Genomic DNA, 14,518 nt, shown 5'->3' on the forward strand with positions numbered 1-14,518 from the left:
CGCCACCGCCTGGCTCCTCCAACTCTCTTAAAAGCAATCATTGCCAGGCTTGAAATCTCCAGAGTCCAAATTCAAATCCAGAGCTTTGAAAATAGCCTACAACTACATAGAGGGAGCCCACTGAAATGGCTTTTGCTGGAAGGATCGACATTTAGTGTACATTAAATGTAAAAATATATACTCGGTTAGAGAACAAAGACCATCTATTTCCCTGCACACAGGTGACTGAGGCAACTCTGGGAAGCCCCCACTGCCCCAGCAGCCCAGACCTATGGCCAAGGTTGACAGCTTCTAAGGTCCAGGGCGAGCGGTGGCTGAGCAGTGGACAAGGAAATAAATCCTAGGGAGTATTCAGAGGTGGGGAGTAAACTTTGATCCACAACAGAGGGTACAGACCAACAAACAGAAGTGGCAGCTGTATTCACCAGTCGTTCAAGCCCCGAGTCTGGGAGTCTTTCATTCTTCAATGATTTTGTCTCGCACACCCCAAAGCCAGGGTTTGCAGAGCCTATGTGTGGACAGCACGGGTAAAGAGTTCACAATAACAAAAACCCCAAACAATGAAACATAAGCTTGTCTTCTTGCCAGCTTTTTCCAGAAACACGCTAGTAAAGCAGAGGGGCCAATAAGCCTCATGGAGAGCACCTCTCTGCTCCCTCGGTCCTCCTCTTGCCCCTCCCTTCAGTTTGTGTTCAGAACTCAAGCGCTTTCCTGGGGCACCTACCATCCCCTGCTGTCTTCATTGACGGATATCCCCAGCCCTTGCAGACACAGGTAGACAGTGCCCGTTCTCCCCAATGACCGAAGCTCAGAACCTCCAGTAACAAACAGGAAGTTCTCATCCTAGTTGTGGCCTCCTGCGTGGCAGCACCTCTGCCCCTTGGGCCAGGTTTCCTCTGCTTTACTCAGATCATTCGGTGCCCAAGATTCTTTGCCAGTTTGGAGCCTGTCGGACCTGCTCCGTGGCCTTTGCTTTGCCACACAGGCCATCTGGAACACTTCCCCTTTATCATCCTCACTTCCTGCAGTTCGGCCCTTCAGTCTCCTCTCACCTCAGAGGCCTTTCCAGATACCTCTTTATTAATCCATGGCACCCACACTCCTCAGGCTCCTTGCTAGGGTTTCTCTCTGCAGGCCTAGCCTCCTGTGGCATGCATGAAGGTAGGGGGTCACACTTACCTCACTACTGAACCTCCAATTCAGGAACAGTGCCCAACACAGTAGCTCACTTTTTAGAGAGAAAGGAAGAAGAAATTACCTAGCCTGGGTGGTTAAGTTGATCATGATGTCATTGACCAAGGAGAAGTTATTTTGGGGAGATGGTGGGGATCTGAGAAGTTATTTTGGGGAGATGGTGGGGATCTTTGTGGATGTCAGGTCTTCGCTGATAGAAAATAGGTTTTGCTGTGTATTAAGTTGATTCCAACTGGAACTTTCTTTTCTTTTTAAGAGTATTTCTTACCCATTTTTATTTTTTTTCTTTTCAGAACTCTGTTTAGTACAGTACAGTTTGTAACTTGGTTTATTGTTTTTTTGCTGTTTAGATTCTTTGGTGATTATTTTTTAAGCATTCAATATTAAGTACACAACAAAAATTTATTTTTAAATTACAAAGGTAATAAACGATACATTTTGTAATCGTATTTAACTTTGAGTTTTCCCCAAATACAAAATAAAAATTAACATTTAAAACCAGATGTAACTGAAACACTTTAAGAAAGATGGCCGAAGTATGGTCATTAGTAGGTACCAATTATGCTTCTCGCATCCGGGAATCGAAGTTCGGGACTTATTTTCTAAAGAGGAGAACCGGGATTAAAAAGCTATTCAGGCATGGTTTGCAAAGAGTCACCAGAGGTCACTCATTTCTGACCAAGAATTACTGCCTTTTACTGTGTGATTTAATTTCGTGTTCTATTCCTGTCAGGCTCCAAACTGGCAAGAAAGCCTCCACAGACCCCAAGAACAACACAATTTCTCGCAAGAGGTATTTTTTTTTCTTTTTTTCAGATGGCAAAGCTAACTGGCCACTTAGTCTGAAATTTTACTTCTAAGAAGAGTCTACCTCACTCTGGAGGTCTCTTCTGGGGGAAGCGCATCTCCCCGCAGAGGGCGCCACGCGCATCCCTGTGCAGTTCAAGGCACTGCAGACTTTTGGAGTTCTCAGTTTTTAGTGTGGAAAAAGACTCGGGATGAATGTTCCAGGGTCTTCCCCACAGGGTCCTTCTGGGCAGAGGGGCAGTTGGAAAGGAGACCCCTTGTAGCGAACACCTTCCCTCAGTGTGAAACAGCCACGGGGGGGTGGGGGGGATAAGTCCCTGAGTTCGGGATTTCCAGATTAGAGCTTTGCCAACAGTTTCCTAACGGAAGGTCCCCTAGGTCGGATACTTTTGAGTGCCCGTGTCCCTTGCACTAGTTCCCTGCGGGATTTGAAGCCCGGCTTCCGGCTCCCGGGGCTTCAGCAGACGCTCCCTGAGGCGAAGGCAGTAGCTCACCGCTCATTCATTCAACAAATATTTACTGAGCGTCCGGAGGCGACCGGGGACTCTCACCAGCTTCTCCTCCCCCGCCTCCTCCTCTGCGCGCGGCGGAGCAGCCTGGGAGCGCTGGGGACAGCAGAGGCGACCCCGGGAGGACCCGGAGGACCCGGCGGCCAGCTCTCGGCCGAGGCTCGGCTGGACGAGGCGGAGTCGGCAGGGGGAGGCGGGCGGGCGGGCGGCCGGGGCGCAGAGGGCGCGGCCAGCGGGAGGAGCCGGGGCGGCGCCGGGGAGGGCGCGCGGGGCTGTGCGGCCGCTGGCCCCAGCAGGTGACCGCGGGCGGGCGGGCTGGCGGGCGAGCGGGAGGCGCGGGCGTGCGGGACCCCGGGCACGAGCGAGGCGGGACGGCGCGGCGGAGACGCGGCCGCGCGCGCCAAAGTCGCCCAAGTTTTGCCGGAACATGGCGGAAGAGTCCGACAGGAGCAGCAGCGCTCCGAGCGCGAGTAGCTACAGCCGCTAACGCCGCGGGGCGAGGTCGTCGCCATGGCCCGCTGGATCCCGACCAAGAGGCAGAAGTACGGGGTTGGTGAGTATTTGCCCCGCCCCACCCTGACCCGAGCGCCACCGAGTCCGCCTCGGGCTTTGGCCCCGCCGAGCTGGCGCACCCTCGGCCGCCCGGCCCCCCTTGTGCTGCAGCCCCGGGAGTCCAGCCCTCCCTGGTTGCTAAAAGTGCTGCTAGGTTTGGGGACTCTCATCCCCTATCCGAACCCCGAACTCCAGCGCTGCGCCCTGTAGGAGCGCTCGCCGGGTCCCCTCAGCCGTAGGTGTTCAGCGAGGGTCGCACGTGGGATGGTGCGCTTTGCGCCTGCCCTTTTCCAGATTCCACTCCGAAGCCCCAAAGTCCGGCTCCTTCCCTCCCTGGGACTGCAGTCCCGACCGCCGTCACAAACAGAAAAGTTGCAAGTGGAGGTGATGGTAGAGGCAGGAAGTGTGTGGCGTGGGAAGGAGGGCAAGGGGTCCTGGGGCTGTGTGTGAGGACACCCATCCGACCTACTGGCGTGGAGGAGGAGGTGTGACACAGCTTCCCCGCGGGACAAGAAGGGGATAGGTTCCGCACTGGCGCGTGGCAATTCGTGATCACCGTATTTTCCAGCCCCGTGGTAGTGGAGCTGTTTGTCCTCTTGGTTTGGGTCCGAAACCGTGGCTATGCGGGTTTGGACCCAAGTGGACAAACTTTCCACTTTCACTTTTGATTGAAGGAGGTCAGGTGAGAAGCACTCACCTTTAGACGGGCGACTGCCATGACAATTAGACTTTAAAAGGAGCCTCTGGGATAAACAAGTATGTTGTGTGTGAATTTTATCACTTTCTCTCGGATTCATTCACTTGGCACGTTTGAAATGTAATCCATCGCTTCACTCCCTTCAGCACGCCTCTTTTTCTTCACCTCCCCGGCCCGCAGAAACACTGCCTGATGTAATTAGTCTGTTGTGACATCTAGACTCCTTTGGACATAAGTCCTATGTGTCTCCGTAACCGTGACTCAAGTGTCCCCTGTCGTCTTTAGTATGTTATTAATTTAATGCAGGTTGAAAGCCTGTACAAAGACATTTGTAAATGTGACTCTCTCTCTCCCTCTGTCTCTGTCTCTCTCTGTCTCTCTCTGTCTCTCTCTCTCTCCCAAAACTTTTTTAATTTGGCTTTATTTTTAGAATTTTTGCTTATCCACATGGCTGCAGGTCACACAGATAGGTGAGAGTTCTTCAGCCCCAGATCACCAAGTCTTGACTTAACTCCCAAACTTCTGATAGGGTTGTTGGCCAGGTGCCAGCTAGTAAGTGACTGATTGTTGTCTAAGTGAAATACTGTAAAATTGATGAAGGGTTGGGTGTGTCAATCATATAGCATGTCCAAAGCCTTGGGTTCCCTCTCCTGCACCAAAAGGAGGGAAATTATTTGAGCAGTATAAAGTACTAATTAATGAATAAACGCATGTTTAGCATAAACTAGTCGCTAATTATAAAAAGGTCATTTCTAAATCGGGTGGCGGTGGCGCACGCCTTTAACCCCAGCACTTGAGAGGCAGAAGCAGGCAGATCTCTGTGAGTTCGAGACCAGCCTTGTTTACAAAGTGAGTTCCAGGACAGACTCCAGACTCCAAAGCTACACAGAGAAACCCTGTCTCGAAAAACCGAAGGGGAAAAAAAAAGTTGTTCCCAGCAGGTACGTTTCTGACAGGGTACTATATGTTGTCGAAGGCATGGAGTTGGACTGTTGTTTCAGGGATGTCCCTGGGCCCTGGAGTAAGGGTTTTGGTTATTTATCGGAGGTTGTGGAAAGCCTTTGGCTATTGTTCTAGGGGGGCAGATCTCAGCAAAGTTGTTCCTGGGTGTCATCAGGGATACTTACTTCACTAGACACCACAGGCAGATTCAAGTAGATGTGGATACTGAAGTGGGGATGAGTCTCCCCGGGGCATCTGGACTCTTGTGTTTGGAAGCTTGCCCTGGCTGCAGGAGAGCCCGAGAGAGCTGTTTTCAGAGCTCCCAAAGTGGAGTCCCTTGCTCCACTCCCCTTCTGTGACCTCTCCACGGTGGACAATCCACTCATCACTGTGCTCCTGTATTCCACGGAGAGCCAGTCCCATGTGGCTTTGCTCCCTTGTGCTTGCCCCGCCCCCCTCTACAGCACCCTCGCAACACTGCCTCCCTCTCGAGCCTTGCCCTTGGGGTTCAAATCTGCCTACGGCTTCCTTCAGTATTACTCCTGCAGCTCTTCACTGAGTCTCCACCTTGCACCATCCCTTAGCTCTCCCCACCACCAAGTGTTATAGAACGCTAGCCTGGTCAGCAAAACCGCAGTGGCTACTTGCCATGCCAGCAGATAGATTGACCATTGATGTTGGAGGCGTTAGGGAGGATTATTGGTTTCTCTTCTATGATCCCAGCTGTGCTCTCCGACACTCTCTGGCTAGGTGTTTGTTTCTCGATGTAGCCCTGGCTGCCCTGGAACTCCCGGAACTTCACTCTGTAGACCAGGCTGGCCTTGAACTGATGTGTTTGAACCTGCCTCCTAAGAGCTGGGATTAAAGGCATGCACCACCATGCTCAGCATGGCTAAGAGTGTTAATTCTGCCTGAACTGCACACACATAAAGGGTGAGAGGGTAACTGAAAGACAGTTCCTCATCCAAGCAGGAGTGAGACTTTCTGGTGCCAAGATTACTTTGGGGTCCCCTACTCTTCTTGTGTTCTGTAAGTAAGCCCAATGGTTCCCCAAGTTGGACTTTGGTAGAATTATACCTTGGTTTGTCATTAGTGCCCTACAAAGAGGGGCTAGATGTTTATGTCTCCCCAGGGGAAGAATTCTGGCAAACGAAGGTTATGGGTTCTTATTTCTGCCTGAATCAGAAGGTTTTGACAGGTCGACAACAGTTCTCCTTACAGTTTCATTCTCTTGTAGTTATCAGTAGTCAGATGAGGCCCAGTTATGAAATGGCGTATGAGAGAGAGAACGAGAACACATTCATATAACTTATGTTTTGGTATAGTATTATAATCATTTATTGTTAGTTATTGTTCGTGTCCTACAGTACCTAATTTATAAATTAAACTATCATAGGCCTGTGTAGGCAGGGTATTACAGGGTTTCATGATCAACTGGGGTTTTGGAACGTGTCTGCTGTGGGCAAGGGGCCACCTCTGTAAGTGTTTTCAGTAGTAATCGCCCTTGATGTTGAGGGGCCCTGAAAGTGGGCTGACATAACTTTTCTAGGGATTTAATAAGTTTTCCCCAGTTCAGCTTTGACATTTCACTTGTCCCAACCCAAAATGTGGGTTTTATTGGAAGGAGCCGGAATCCCCACTATTTTCTGCGGAAGTAAGGAAGCATTCCTTAGGTTGCCTGAATGTCGTTTGGATGTCCTCACTGGGTGTACTGCTGTGCTGTACTGCCCTGGGATGTCGTCACTCTGGCAGATGGTGAAGAAAGCTGCCCGGTAGCCATCTCCAGGCTTTTGGTGACTTTCAGCCATCCCATCTGTGGCTGTATGCTGCAGAGGAGGCTGCCACTCAGGGGAGGTTTGCTACCAGGGTGGACTGTCGTCTGCATTTGAACTGTGCTTGGGAAAGGTAACAGTCCCACCGTGCCTCTGCTTTGGTTCCCTCTTGATTGTTTTTCAGTAGGGACTGAAAACGTCTGGGAGTCCTGAGTTCTTGAATACAACATGAGCTAGTTCAGCCTCAAGTATTTGGGTGAACCTAAGTGACCACTGTGCGCATCTGTGTTGTCCAGAAAAGGGGATTGATAGACTTTATTCCTTAGAGTAAGTACTTTAATACTCAACATCAGTATTCCAGAACGAGCTCCTTAGAGCGAGTGCTAAGTCCTTAGGAATAGATTACTCTCCAAAGCCAGGCAACTTTATGCTTCCTTCACTTTTCTTTTTCGATGTTACTTACTTGCAGGACTGGTGACTGAACGGAGGGCCTTGGGAGACCTAAGCAGATGTTCTGCTGCTGATTTGTACTCCCAGACCATTGTCATCTTCATTATTGCATTTTGCTAGGTTGTCCAGGCTGGTGTTGGAGTTCCTTAGCAGCCCAAGCAGGCCTTGGAGTTGGAATCTGCTTGCCTTAGCCTCCTGAGTAGTTGAGTCTAGTTGGAATCTGCTTGCCTTAGCCTCCTGAGTAGTTGAGTCTACAAACGTATATAGCCAGGTCTGTATTACTTTGTTACTCTTCCTTTTAGCTGTTTAAGTATATGGAGCTGTAAAATACTAATATTTGATTTTTAAGAACACATCAATGATAACTATGCTTGTCCCTCAGTCACTGTCAGCCTGTCTCTGTCTGAGTCAGAGTCTCCCTGTTGTAACCCAGGCATGCCTGGTCCTCTCCGTCCTCCTGCCTTAGCCCCGGGTGTGCTAGAATTAACTAGCATGCACCGTGACACTCAGCTTAAGTATATTTTTAAGTCAGCTTCTACACAAGTCGTTTATGTCAAGAACAAAGATTACATTCTTTGTTGGCAAGGCAGCTCACTGGGGCATGTTGGGATTTCCGGTATCTATAGCTATAGCGTGGTAAGAAGCCTTTGGAGGGAAACACTGGCTTTCACAGTTAGCCCTCCAACACTTTAGTTGTGCTCTGCCCTGGTTAGCCTCAAGCATCGGGCTTTGCAGCGCAGATCCTTAGGTGCCAATTTAAGCCAGACTCTGGGTCTTTCTTGGTGCATTCAGCCTGTGCCCTGCTCCACCCTGGGCACAGTATTCCTGAGGCTGGGGTATGATATCAGGGAGGGGATTCCATAGTGGCTGGTCTGATTTGTTTTTTAAGAGTATTTATTTTTATTATTTGTAATCATGTTTCTGGAGGGCGGGGCTGTATATGCATGAGTGTTGTCGGAGGCTGTTTGTTCCCAGCCACTCAGACCCGAAATAGTCACACAGGACCTATATTATTTGCAATACTGTTTGGCCATTAGCTTAAGCGTATTTCTAGCTTGCTCTTATGCCCTAAACTGACCCATCTCCATTAATCTGTGCATCACCACGAGGTTGTTGCCCACCGGCAAAGTTTTGACGGACTCAGACAGAAGCGTCTGTCTCCAGTGGTGGCTACATGACTTCTCTCTGACTCTGCCTAATCTCTCCTCCTCTATCTGCTTGGAACACCCGCCTTGCCTTATTCTGCTAAGCCACTGGCCAAAACAGCTTGATTCGTTAACCAATAAAAGCAACACAGATACAGAAGGACTTCCCACACCACATGAGTGCAGAGGTGTTGGGTCCCCCTGGAGCTGGAGTTACAGGTGTTTGTGAGCTGCCTGATGTGGGTACTGGGACCTGAGCTCTGGTTCTCTACAAGAATTGTATATCATTTGAATCCGTGAACCCCCTTTCTAGCCCACCTCCCCCTTTTAAAATTATGAGATAAGTAGTGCCGGCCTTGGGATCCTCTTACCTATGCCTCTTGAGTGATAGAATGACACGTGTGCACCTCCAAATCCAGCTCTGATTTTCTTTTAGGGGCTTCCTCTTGTAGCCCGGTCTAACCTTGAACTCCTGACTCTCTCCGCCCCAAGTGCTAAAATTCTTGGCCATGTAACGCCACCTGGCATATGTGCTGGGCATTGAAGGCAAGGGTTTGTGCTTGTTAGGAAACCACTCTTTCAAGTGAGCTACACCCCCAGTGGCTCCAGTTTCCTTTTAGAGAGAGAGGAAGTTGGTACCTAGCAAAGGAACGCGAATTGCTTCACTCCAAGGGGTTCTTGGCTTCAGGATTACATGAAGCCTTTTGGCAGTCTGGTGATGCCCCGGGATCCCTTCCATGGGATGAAATTTCCGAGTACATCAACTAAACTACAGAGGACTGAAAATGAGACTCATTGTCTTGAAATATTTGTCTAGGAGAAAAGGGGTCAGAGAATGAATATGCCTTAGAACTTGTGGGGTGCTGTTTGATGCTTTTTTCAAAGAAGTGTTGTTCTGAGCACCACGTCAGGATGGTCCAGAACATGACGGGTCTGGAGAGAGGTTTTCAGAGGCTCGTGAAATGCAAAAGCTTTTCATAGTGATACTGAAAAATCTGTGTCCCTTTTCCACACTCAGGTTCTCGTGGGTGTATGTGGGAGCTTGCCCGGAGGTTAAGTGTGACATGGCAGTAAACCAACAGGATCCCAGGTCCATATGAGACTCCAGTTGCCATCTGTGAAGCCAGACAAAAAGATGGCTCAGTGGCTAGGAATGCTTACCGCTCCAGGAGAGGACCAGTGTTCAGTTCCCACCCACGTGGTGGCTCACCACATCTGAAACTCCAGATCTAGCGGATCTGAGGCCGCTTCTCACTGTCACGGGCACCAGACATACACCTGCTGCAATACATACACACGGTCAAGCATTCATATGCATAAAAGAGATAAATATAAAAAATTAAAGGAACATAAGTATAATCTGCCAAATGCATGCTTCCAAGAGTTTTTGTTTAAAAAAAAAAGTTTGTTCCTAAGAGACTATGTATTGATGTTCCCATGTATCAGGCTCCGTATAGTGATTTTGAATTTATATTTTCAAAACATGACAGTTTGGATTTCTGGTGTGACCAGCTATAGAGGTGACCCATGCAGAGGAGGGCTCTTGGTGGGAAGAGTTCTAAGCGCTGGAGCACAGCTGTAAGACACTGTTGCCTTTGCCAGGGGAAGCAACAGGCGCAGGCTTCCCGAAGCCCCTATAGTCCCACCACTAAACCAACCTTCCTTACTCCGTATTTCCTCTCCTGGACTCTGGTCGTTTATGCCACCCGAGTCTTGTCATGTTGGAGACCCCTGACTGTGGGCTACCTGTATGGCTGGAGTCACACCTGCTTGCCATCACACAGCTTTTGATGTGATATTTTCTTTCTCTGCCTGACTCCCCCCCCCCTTTTTTCTTTTTCTTTTTTAACTTAGGACAGTCCCCGTCAGATCTGTTCCTCCTTCTCATTGTTTGCCATATAAAGAAGCAGTGACAGAATGGGGGGAATGGGAATGACGTAGCAGAGCGGGATTCTGACAGGACTCGGCCTGCTTCTTACTAAAGAGGGGGAGGCTGGTGACTGGCTGAGTCTTCGACGTCTGTCCAGTCTCCTTGTTCACGGGAGCTGTGTTCTGTGGTGTTCAGCAAACACTCAGTCAGTAAGTACAGTGGTTCTTCCCCCAGGCTGTTCTCCCCAGTCGGGGTTATCTGTGATCCTGAACACGGTACGGGAAAATTCCAGAACAAGTAATTCATACATTTTCTTTTAACGTTACATGCTGTTCTGAGTAGCATGGTGACACCCCCCCCCCAGCCCTAGTCTGTCCCCCAGGACATCGAGCATTCCTTTGTTCTTCAGTATCCATGCTGTATACACTGCCCACCCGTTAGTCACCAAGGAGCCATCGCAGTGAGCAGCCTGGCTGGGCTTTGGCAGTGCTGTGTTTGTGTGACTTTTATTTTGCTTATTAACGTTCCCAAAGCCCAAGATTAGTAATCCTGGCAGTTTTACTCAAGTATATGGTTCCGCTGTTCTATTTTATTACAGTTGTTAGTCGCTTACGGTGCCTAACTTACGAGTGAAACTTTATCTGAACTCCGTATGTGTAGGAGAAGCATAGTATATGTGGACTTCGTGACCATCTGAAGCTTCAGGGATGCACTGAGGGTTCTGGAGTGCAGAGGGCAGAGTTTCACGCTGTGTGGTCTCCCTTGAGATGTGGGCACCTTTGTCACTGCTCTGCATGGGTTTGTGGCAGAGTAGGCAGGAGTGATAAGGTAGTCACCAATGAATGTTAATGAATAGAGACTGCACACTGAAGGTCAGCTGTCGTTAGGTAGAGAGAGTTGGAAATAGGAATCTCTTTTGCCCCATGTGGCTTTTGTTCCATTTTGCTTTGTCAGATTTGATACCGTTGTGCCCCCCCCCCCACTCCCGTGTTGAGTGGCAGGCTGGCCTGAACGAAACACGGAGGATGGTGGCCTTAACATGAGGGTCCTCCTGCTTCTGCTGCCTGAGTGCTGAGATGACAGCATCCTCGCCATGCTGTGTTAGGACTTGACCCTTGACCAGGAAAGCCCTGAGCCCCCAGGGGACTCCTGCAGGGCTTTCTTATCCAACCTTCTCATCCAGACTCCCAGGACCCCACCTCTGACCTCCCTGCCCTCTTGCTTTGTCAGTGCGGTGTCTTTGCCTGCCTGGTACCAATGATCTCATCCTATCTCTTTTAATACGCGTCTCTTTATCTCCAGATTTGGACCCCTGCAGGCCTCTTCCTGGCATCTCTGTATCCCATCCCACTTAGAGCAGGCAGCTCTCCGAGGCATTGGACGGTCCCTACTTCACACAACAACCCTCATACCAGCACCTTCCCAAGTTCCTGTCATTTCTGTGCTAGGCCAAGAGTCATTCCAAATTTGTCCTGTCACCAAGTTTTGTCCTTCCTCCGTAGTTTGTCCTCAACACCACCGCTTCCTGGTATGTTTGATGTTGCCTTTTCCCTACAAGCCTGCTTGGTGGCCTTCCAGCTCCTTGCTCTTTCTCCTTTCTGATCCTTACAAAGCCATGTCCCCTCCTCCATGCTTCCCAGGTGTGGTGAGTGGCGTAGGACATCTGGGTCAGTCTTAAGCTCCATGTTCTTTCTACCCCTTCGCATCCCTTTTCCCTCCAGCCCTGCTGGCGTCATCTCTGTTTTTTTTGTACTCTGCAAGTTCAGTTTGACTCAGGGCCTTGGCACTTGCGCCTCCCTCTTGTGGAATGTGCTTCCTGGATGATAAAACAAATCTAATTCTCTTTGGTTATCCAGGTCTTCAGATAACTCTTCCTCAGTCCCTTCTGAGGTCCCTCACGTGGAAGCGCCACTATCCTGGCTCACCTCTCTGTGTGCCGAGCCCTTTACTTGTTGAGGTTGACTGACTGCTCATATGCTAAAATGTGGAGCAACTCTCCGATTTTAGCAGCACACCCCAGCCCCAGGAACGCTACCTGGCTTGCAGTTCGCACCCAGGGAATATGCAAAGGCACAGGTGATTCTATGCCCACCAGTTACCAACTGGTCTACCCACTCCTCAGAGAATGTATATAAACATGCTTCCCACCAGCTACATGGCAGCGGGGACGAAGACATCTGATCCATAGAGAAAGTAGGCCTAATGAACTTTAAAATAGCAAGACTATGTTACCGGTATATGCGAGGAACTGAAATCATCAATAGAGCATTTATTAAGTAGGAATAAAATGGAGGCTTTTCTCATTGTTTATGGAAGGACCTGGCTGGATTGAGAAGCTGGTGACACCAAGTAGACTTGGAGGGGGGCGGGGTCGGTCTGAGTCATTGGATGGATGCTGTGTTGAGCAGGAGTTGGCAAAGAAAGAAGGAGTGGTCTTGGGGAGATAAAGGAGATGTAGAAAACCCTTTGCCTCAGGTACCGCAGAAGGAGCTGTGTTGCTTTGCTGTTGGAATGGAGATACTGTGCAGTGGATACCCTCAGGGAAAAGGGGAGCGACTGTGGGGAATGAGGTAGGGAAAGTGGGCACCGACTGACAAGGGGCACTTCTTAGCTTGTTGTCAGTGGGAAGACTGAGGCAGGAGGATGATGAAGTCAAGGCCAGTTTGGGGGGTAGGGTGAGGACTGCTCCCTCAACAACTTACCCAAGCCAGGCGGTGGTGGCGCTCGCCTTTAATCCCAGCACTCGGGAGGCAGAGGCAGGCGCATCTCGGATCTCTGTGAATTCAAGGTCAGCCTGGTCTACAAAGGGAGTTCCAGGACAGGCTCCAAAGCTGCAGAGAAACCCTGTTTCGAAAAACCAAAAAAAAAACTTACCCAAATTTCTGTGATGGTCCTCAGTGCGATACTGCCAACATAGTAGCTGAGAGTTTGAATGAACTTGTTTCCCATGATGGATTTGGAGAGACAGACCAGAGGAACTGAAGATAAGAATTCATTCTCTCAATGTCAAATTTTCTTATAAAGGAAATGTTTTCCAACTATTAGCTTACTTCCAAAAATACTCAGTGTAACAGCACAACAACCATAGCCCTTTACTTATGAAAGATTTTTAGTACATTCAGGGAATGAATAAAAGCTAGAAGTGGGTAGCACATGCCTATATTCCTAGCACTGGGGAAGCAGAGGCCGGAAGGACCTGCTTGGACTACACAGAGAGATCCTGGCTTAAAAAAAAAAAAGATAGGTAAGCAGATACAGGTGTGGTCCAGGACTTTGAAATTACTTTGAATGAACTTGACCCTTGGCCTGGCCTGTATTTCTGAGGTCAAGAAGTACTTAGTATTTCAGTGGAGAAGGTTGGACGTGCTAATACAGACACACCTGTCATCTCATCCCTCAAGAGGCTGAGGCAGAGGGACTGCCACTAGTTGGAAGCCAGCCCAGCCAACTCAGCAAGAGACTTTGTCTCAGAGAAAAAAAAAGCACCATTTTGCCCCCAATGGAGGGAAATGTACGTTCTCCCTTACTAAAGAGGTAAAAGGCATCTATAGGATGTATTCTCCTTGTGGGCATTTAAGGATGTGCTTTAGTGATGCTTCAGCCGTGGTTTATAATTAAGCCCAATTTGCTTTGGGATTACTGGGTTTTGCTGGGAAGCTCAAATAAGTACTTTGGTGAGGGTGGAGGCAGAAATGGGAACAGGGAAGCAGCTGATAAGTGCGTGAATTCATTGTGTTTTTCCAAGTCATGTCCAGTGCCCTTCCCTGAGCCCAGGCTGACAGGCCCCGTCCAGTGACTGAATTGCTGGCAACCAGGATCCCAGCCAGAGACAAGTGGGCTTTGTGTCTCTGCGCTTGGGCTTCATACAGCCCCTCCCTGTTGTTCAAATGGTGTCAGAATTGTTTTCCACCTTTTACTGGTGGAACCGTCTTCTTCCCAACTCTGACTGTCCTCATCAGGGTGCACTTGGACCCCCGAGTCACCTCTCTAAGGATCTTTGGCTCTCTGCCCTTGCAGGCAATATGAGGGAACAAGATTGCATCAGAGGTGCAATCAGGTTGATGCTGACTCAGTCAAGATGAGACCATATCCTGTGGTGGCTTAGTCACCTGTACTCTGTGTTCTATGAACATGGGACCATGTGGCCCTCAAATCCCAGGTATAGTGGGTTGAATGAAAAATGTCATCTCTGACTTCAAGGCTAGCCTAGTCTACAGAGTGAGTTCTGGGACAGCCAGGGCTACACACAGAGAAACCCTGTCTCAAAAAACAAATATGTGTATGAAAGAGGGGGAGGGAGAGGGAGAGTGCTCCCCATAGTCTTGGACATTTGAATACTTGGTCCCCCGTTGGTGATGCTTTTGGGTAGGTTTGGAAGGTATGGCCTTGCCGGAAGAAGTATATCACTAGGGCTGTGCTTTGAGCTTTCAAGGCTTTCTCGCATTCCCAGGTTGCTCTGCTTCCTGTGTGTGGGGTTCTAGCTCCGAGCGCTCAGCCTGTGCTCTTGGCTGCCGTTCTTGCCACCATGCCTCCACTCTGCCATCATGGAACCGTAAGCACAAATAAACCCCGTCTCTGTA

The 14,518-nt window shown here is 49.4% G+C and overlaps 1 protein-coding gene across 1 annotated transcript in view; it reads left to right on the top strand.

The window, feature by feature from the left end:
* The first annotated feature begins 2,776 nt into the window (after positions 1–2,776).
* Dock5 (dedicator of cytokinesis 5) overlaps positions 2,777–14,518 on the top strand; it is a 173,160-nt gene continuing 161,418 nt past the window's right edge. Inside the window, exon 1 of the mRNA XM_050121846.1 lies at positions 2,777–3,063. Coding sequence (XP_049977803.1) covers positions 3,021–3,063 — 43 coding nt within the window. The 5' untranslated portion in view covers positions 2,777–3,020. The remainder of the gene's footprint in view (positions 3,064–14,518) is intronic.

The sequence above is a fragment of the Alexandromys fortis genome, unplaced genomic scaffold (genome assembly GCF_014885135.2).
Source record: "Alexandromys fortis isolate MF-2015 unplaced genomic scaffold, M_Fortis_MF-2015_v1.1 scaffold_203, whole genome shotgun sequence".
NCBI classification, from domain to species: Eukaryota; Metazoa; Chordata; class Mammalia; order Rodentia; family Cricetidae; genus Alexandromys; species Alexandromys fortis.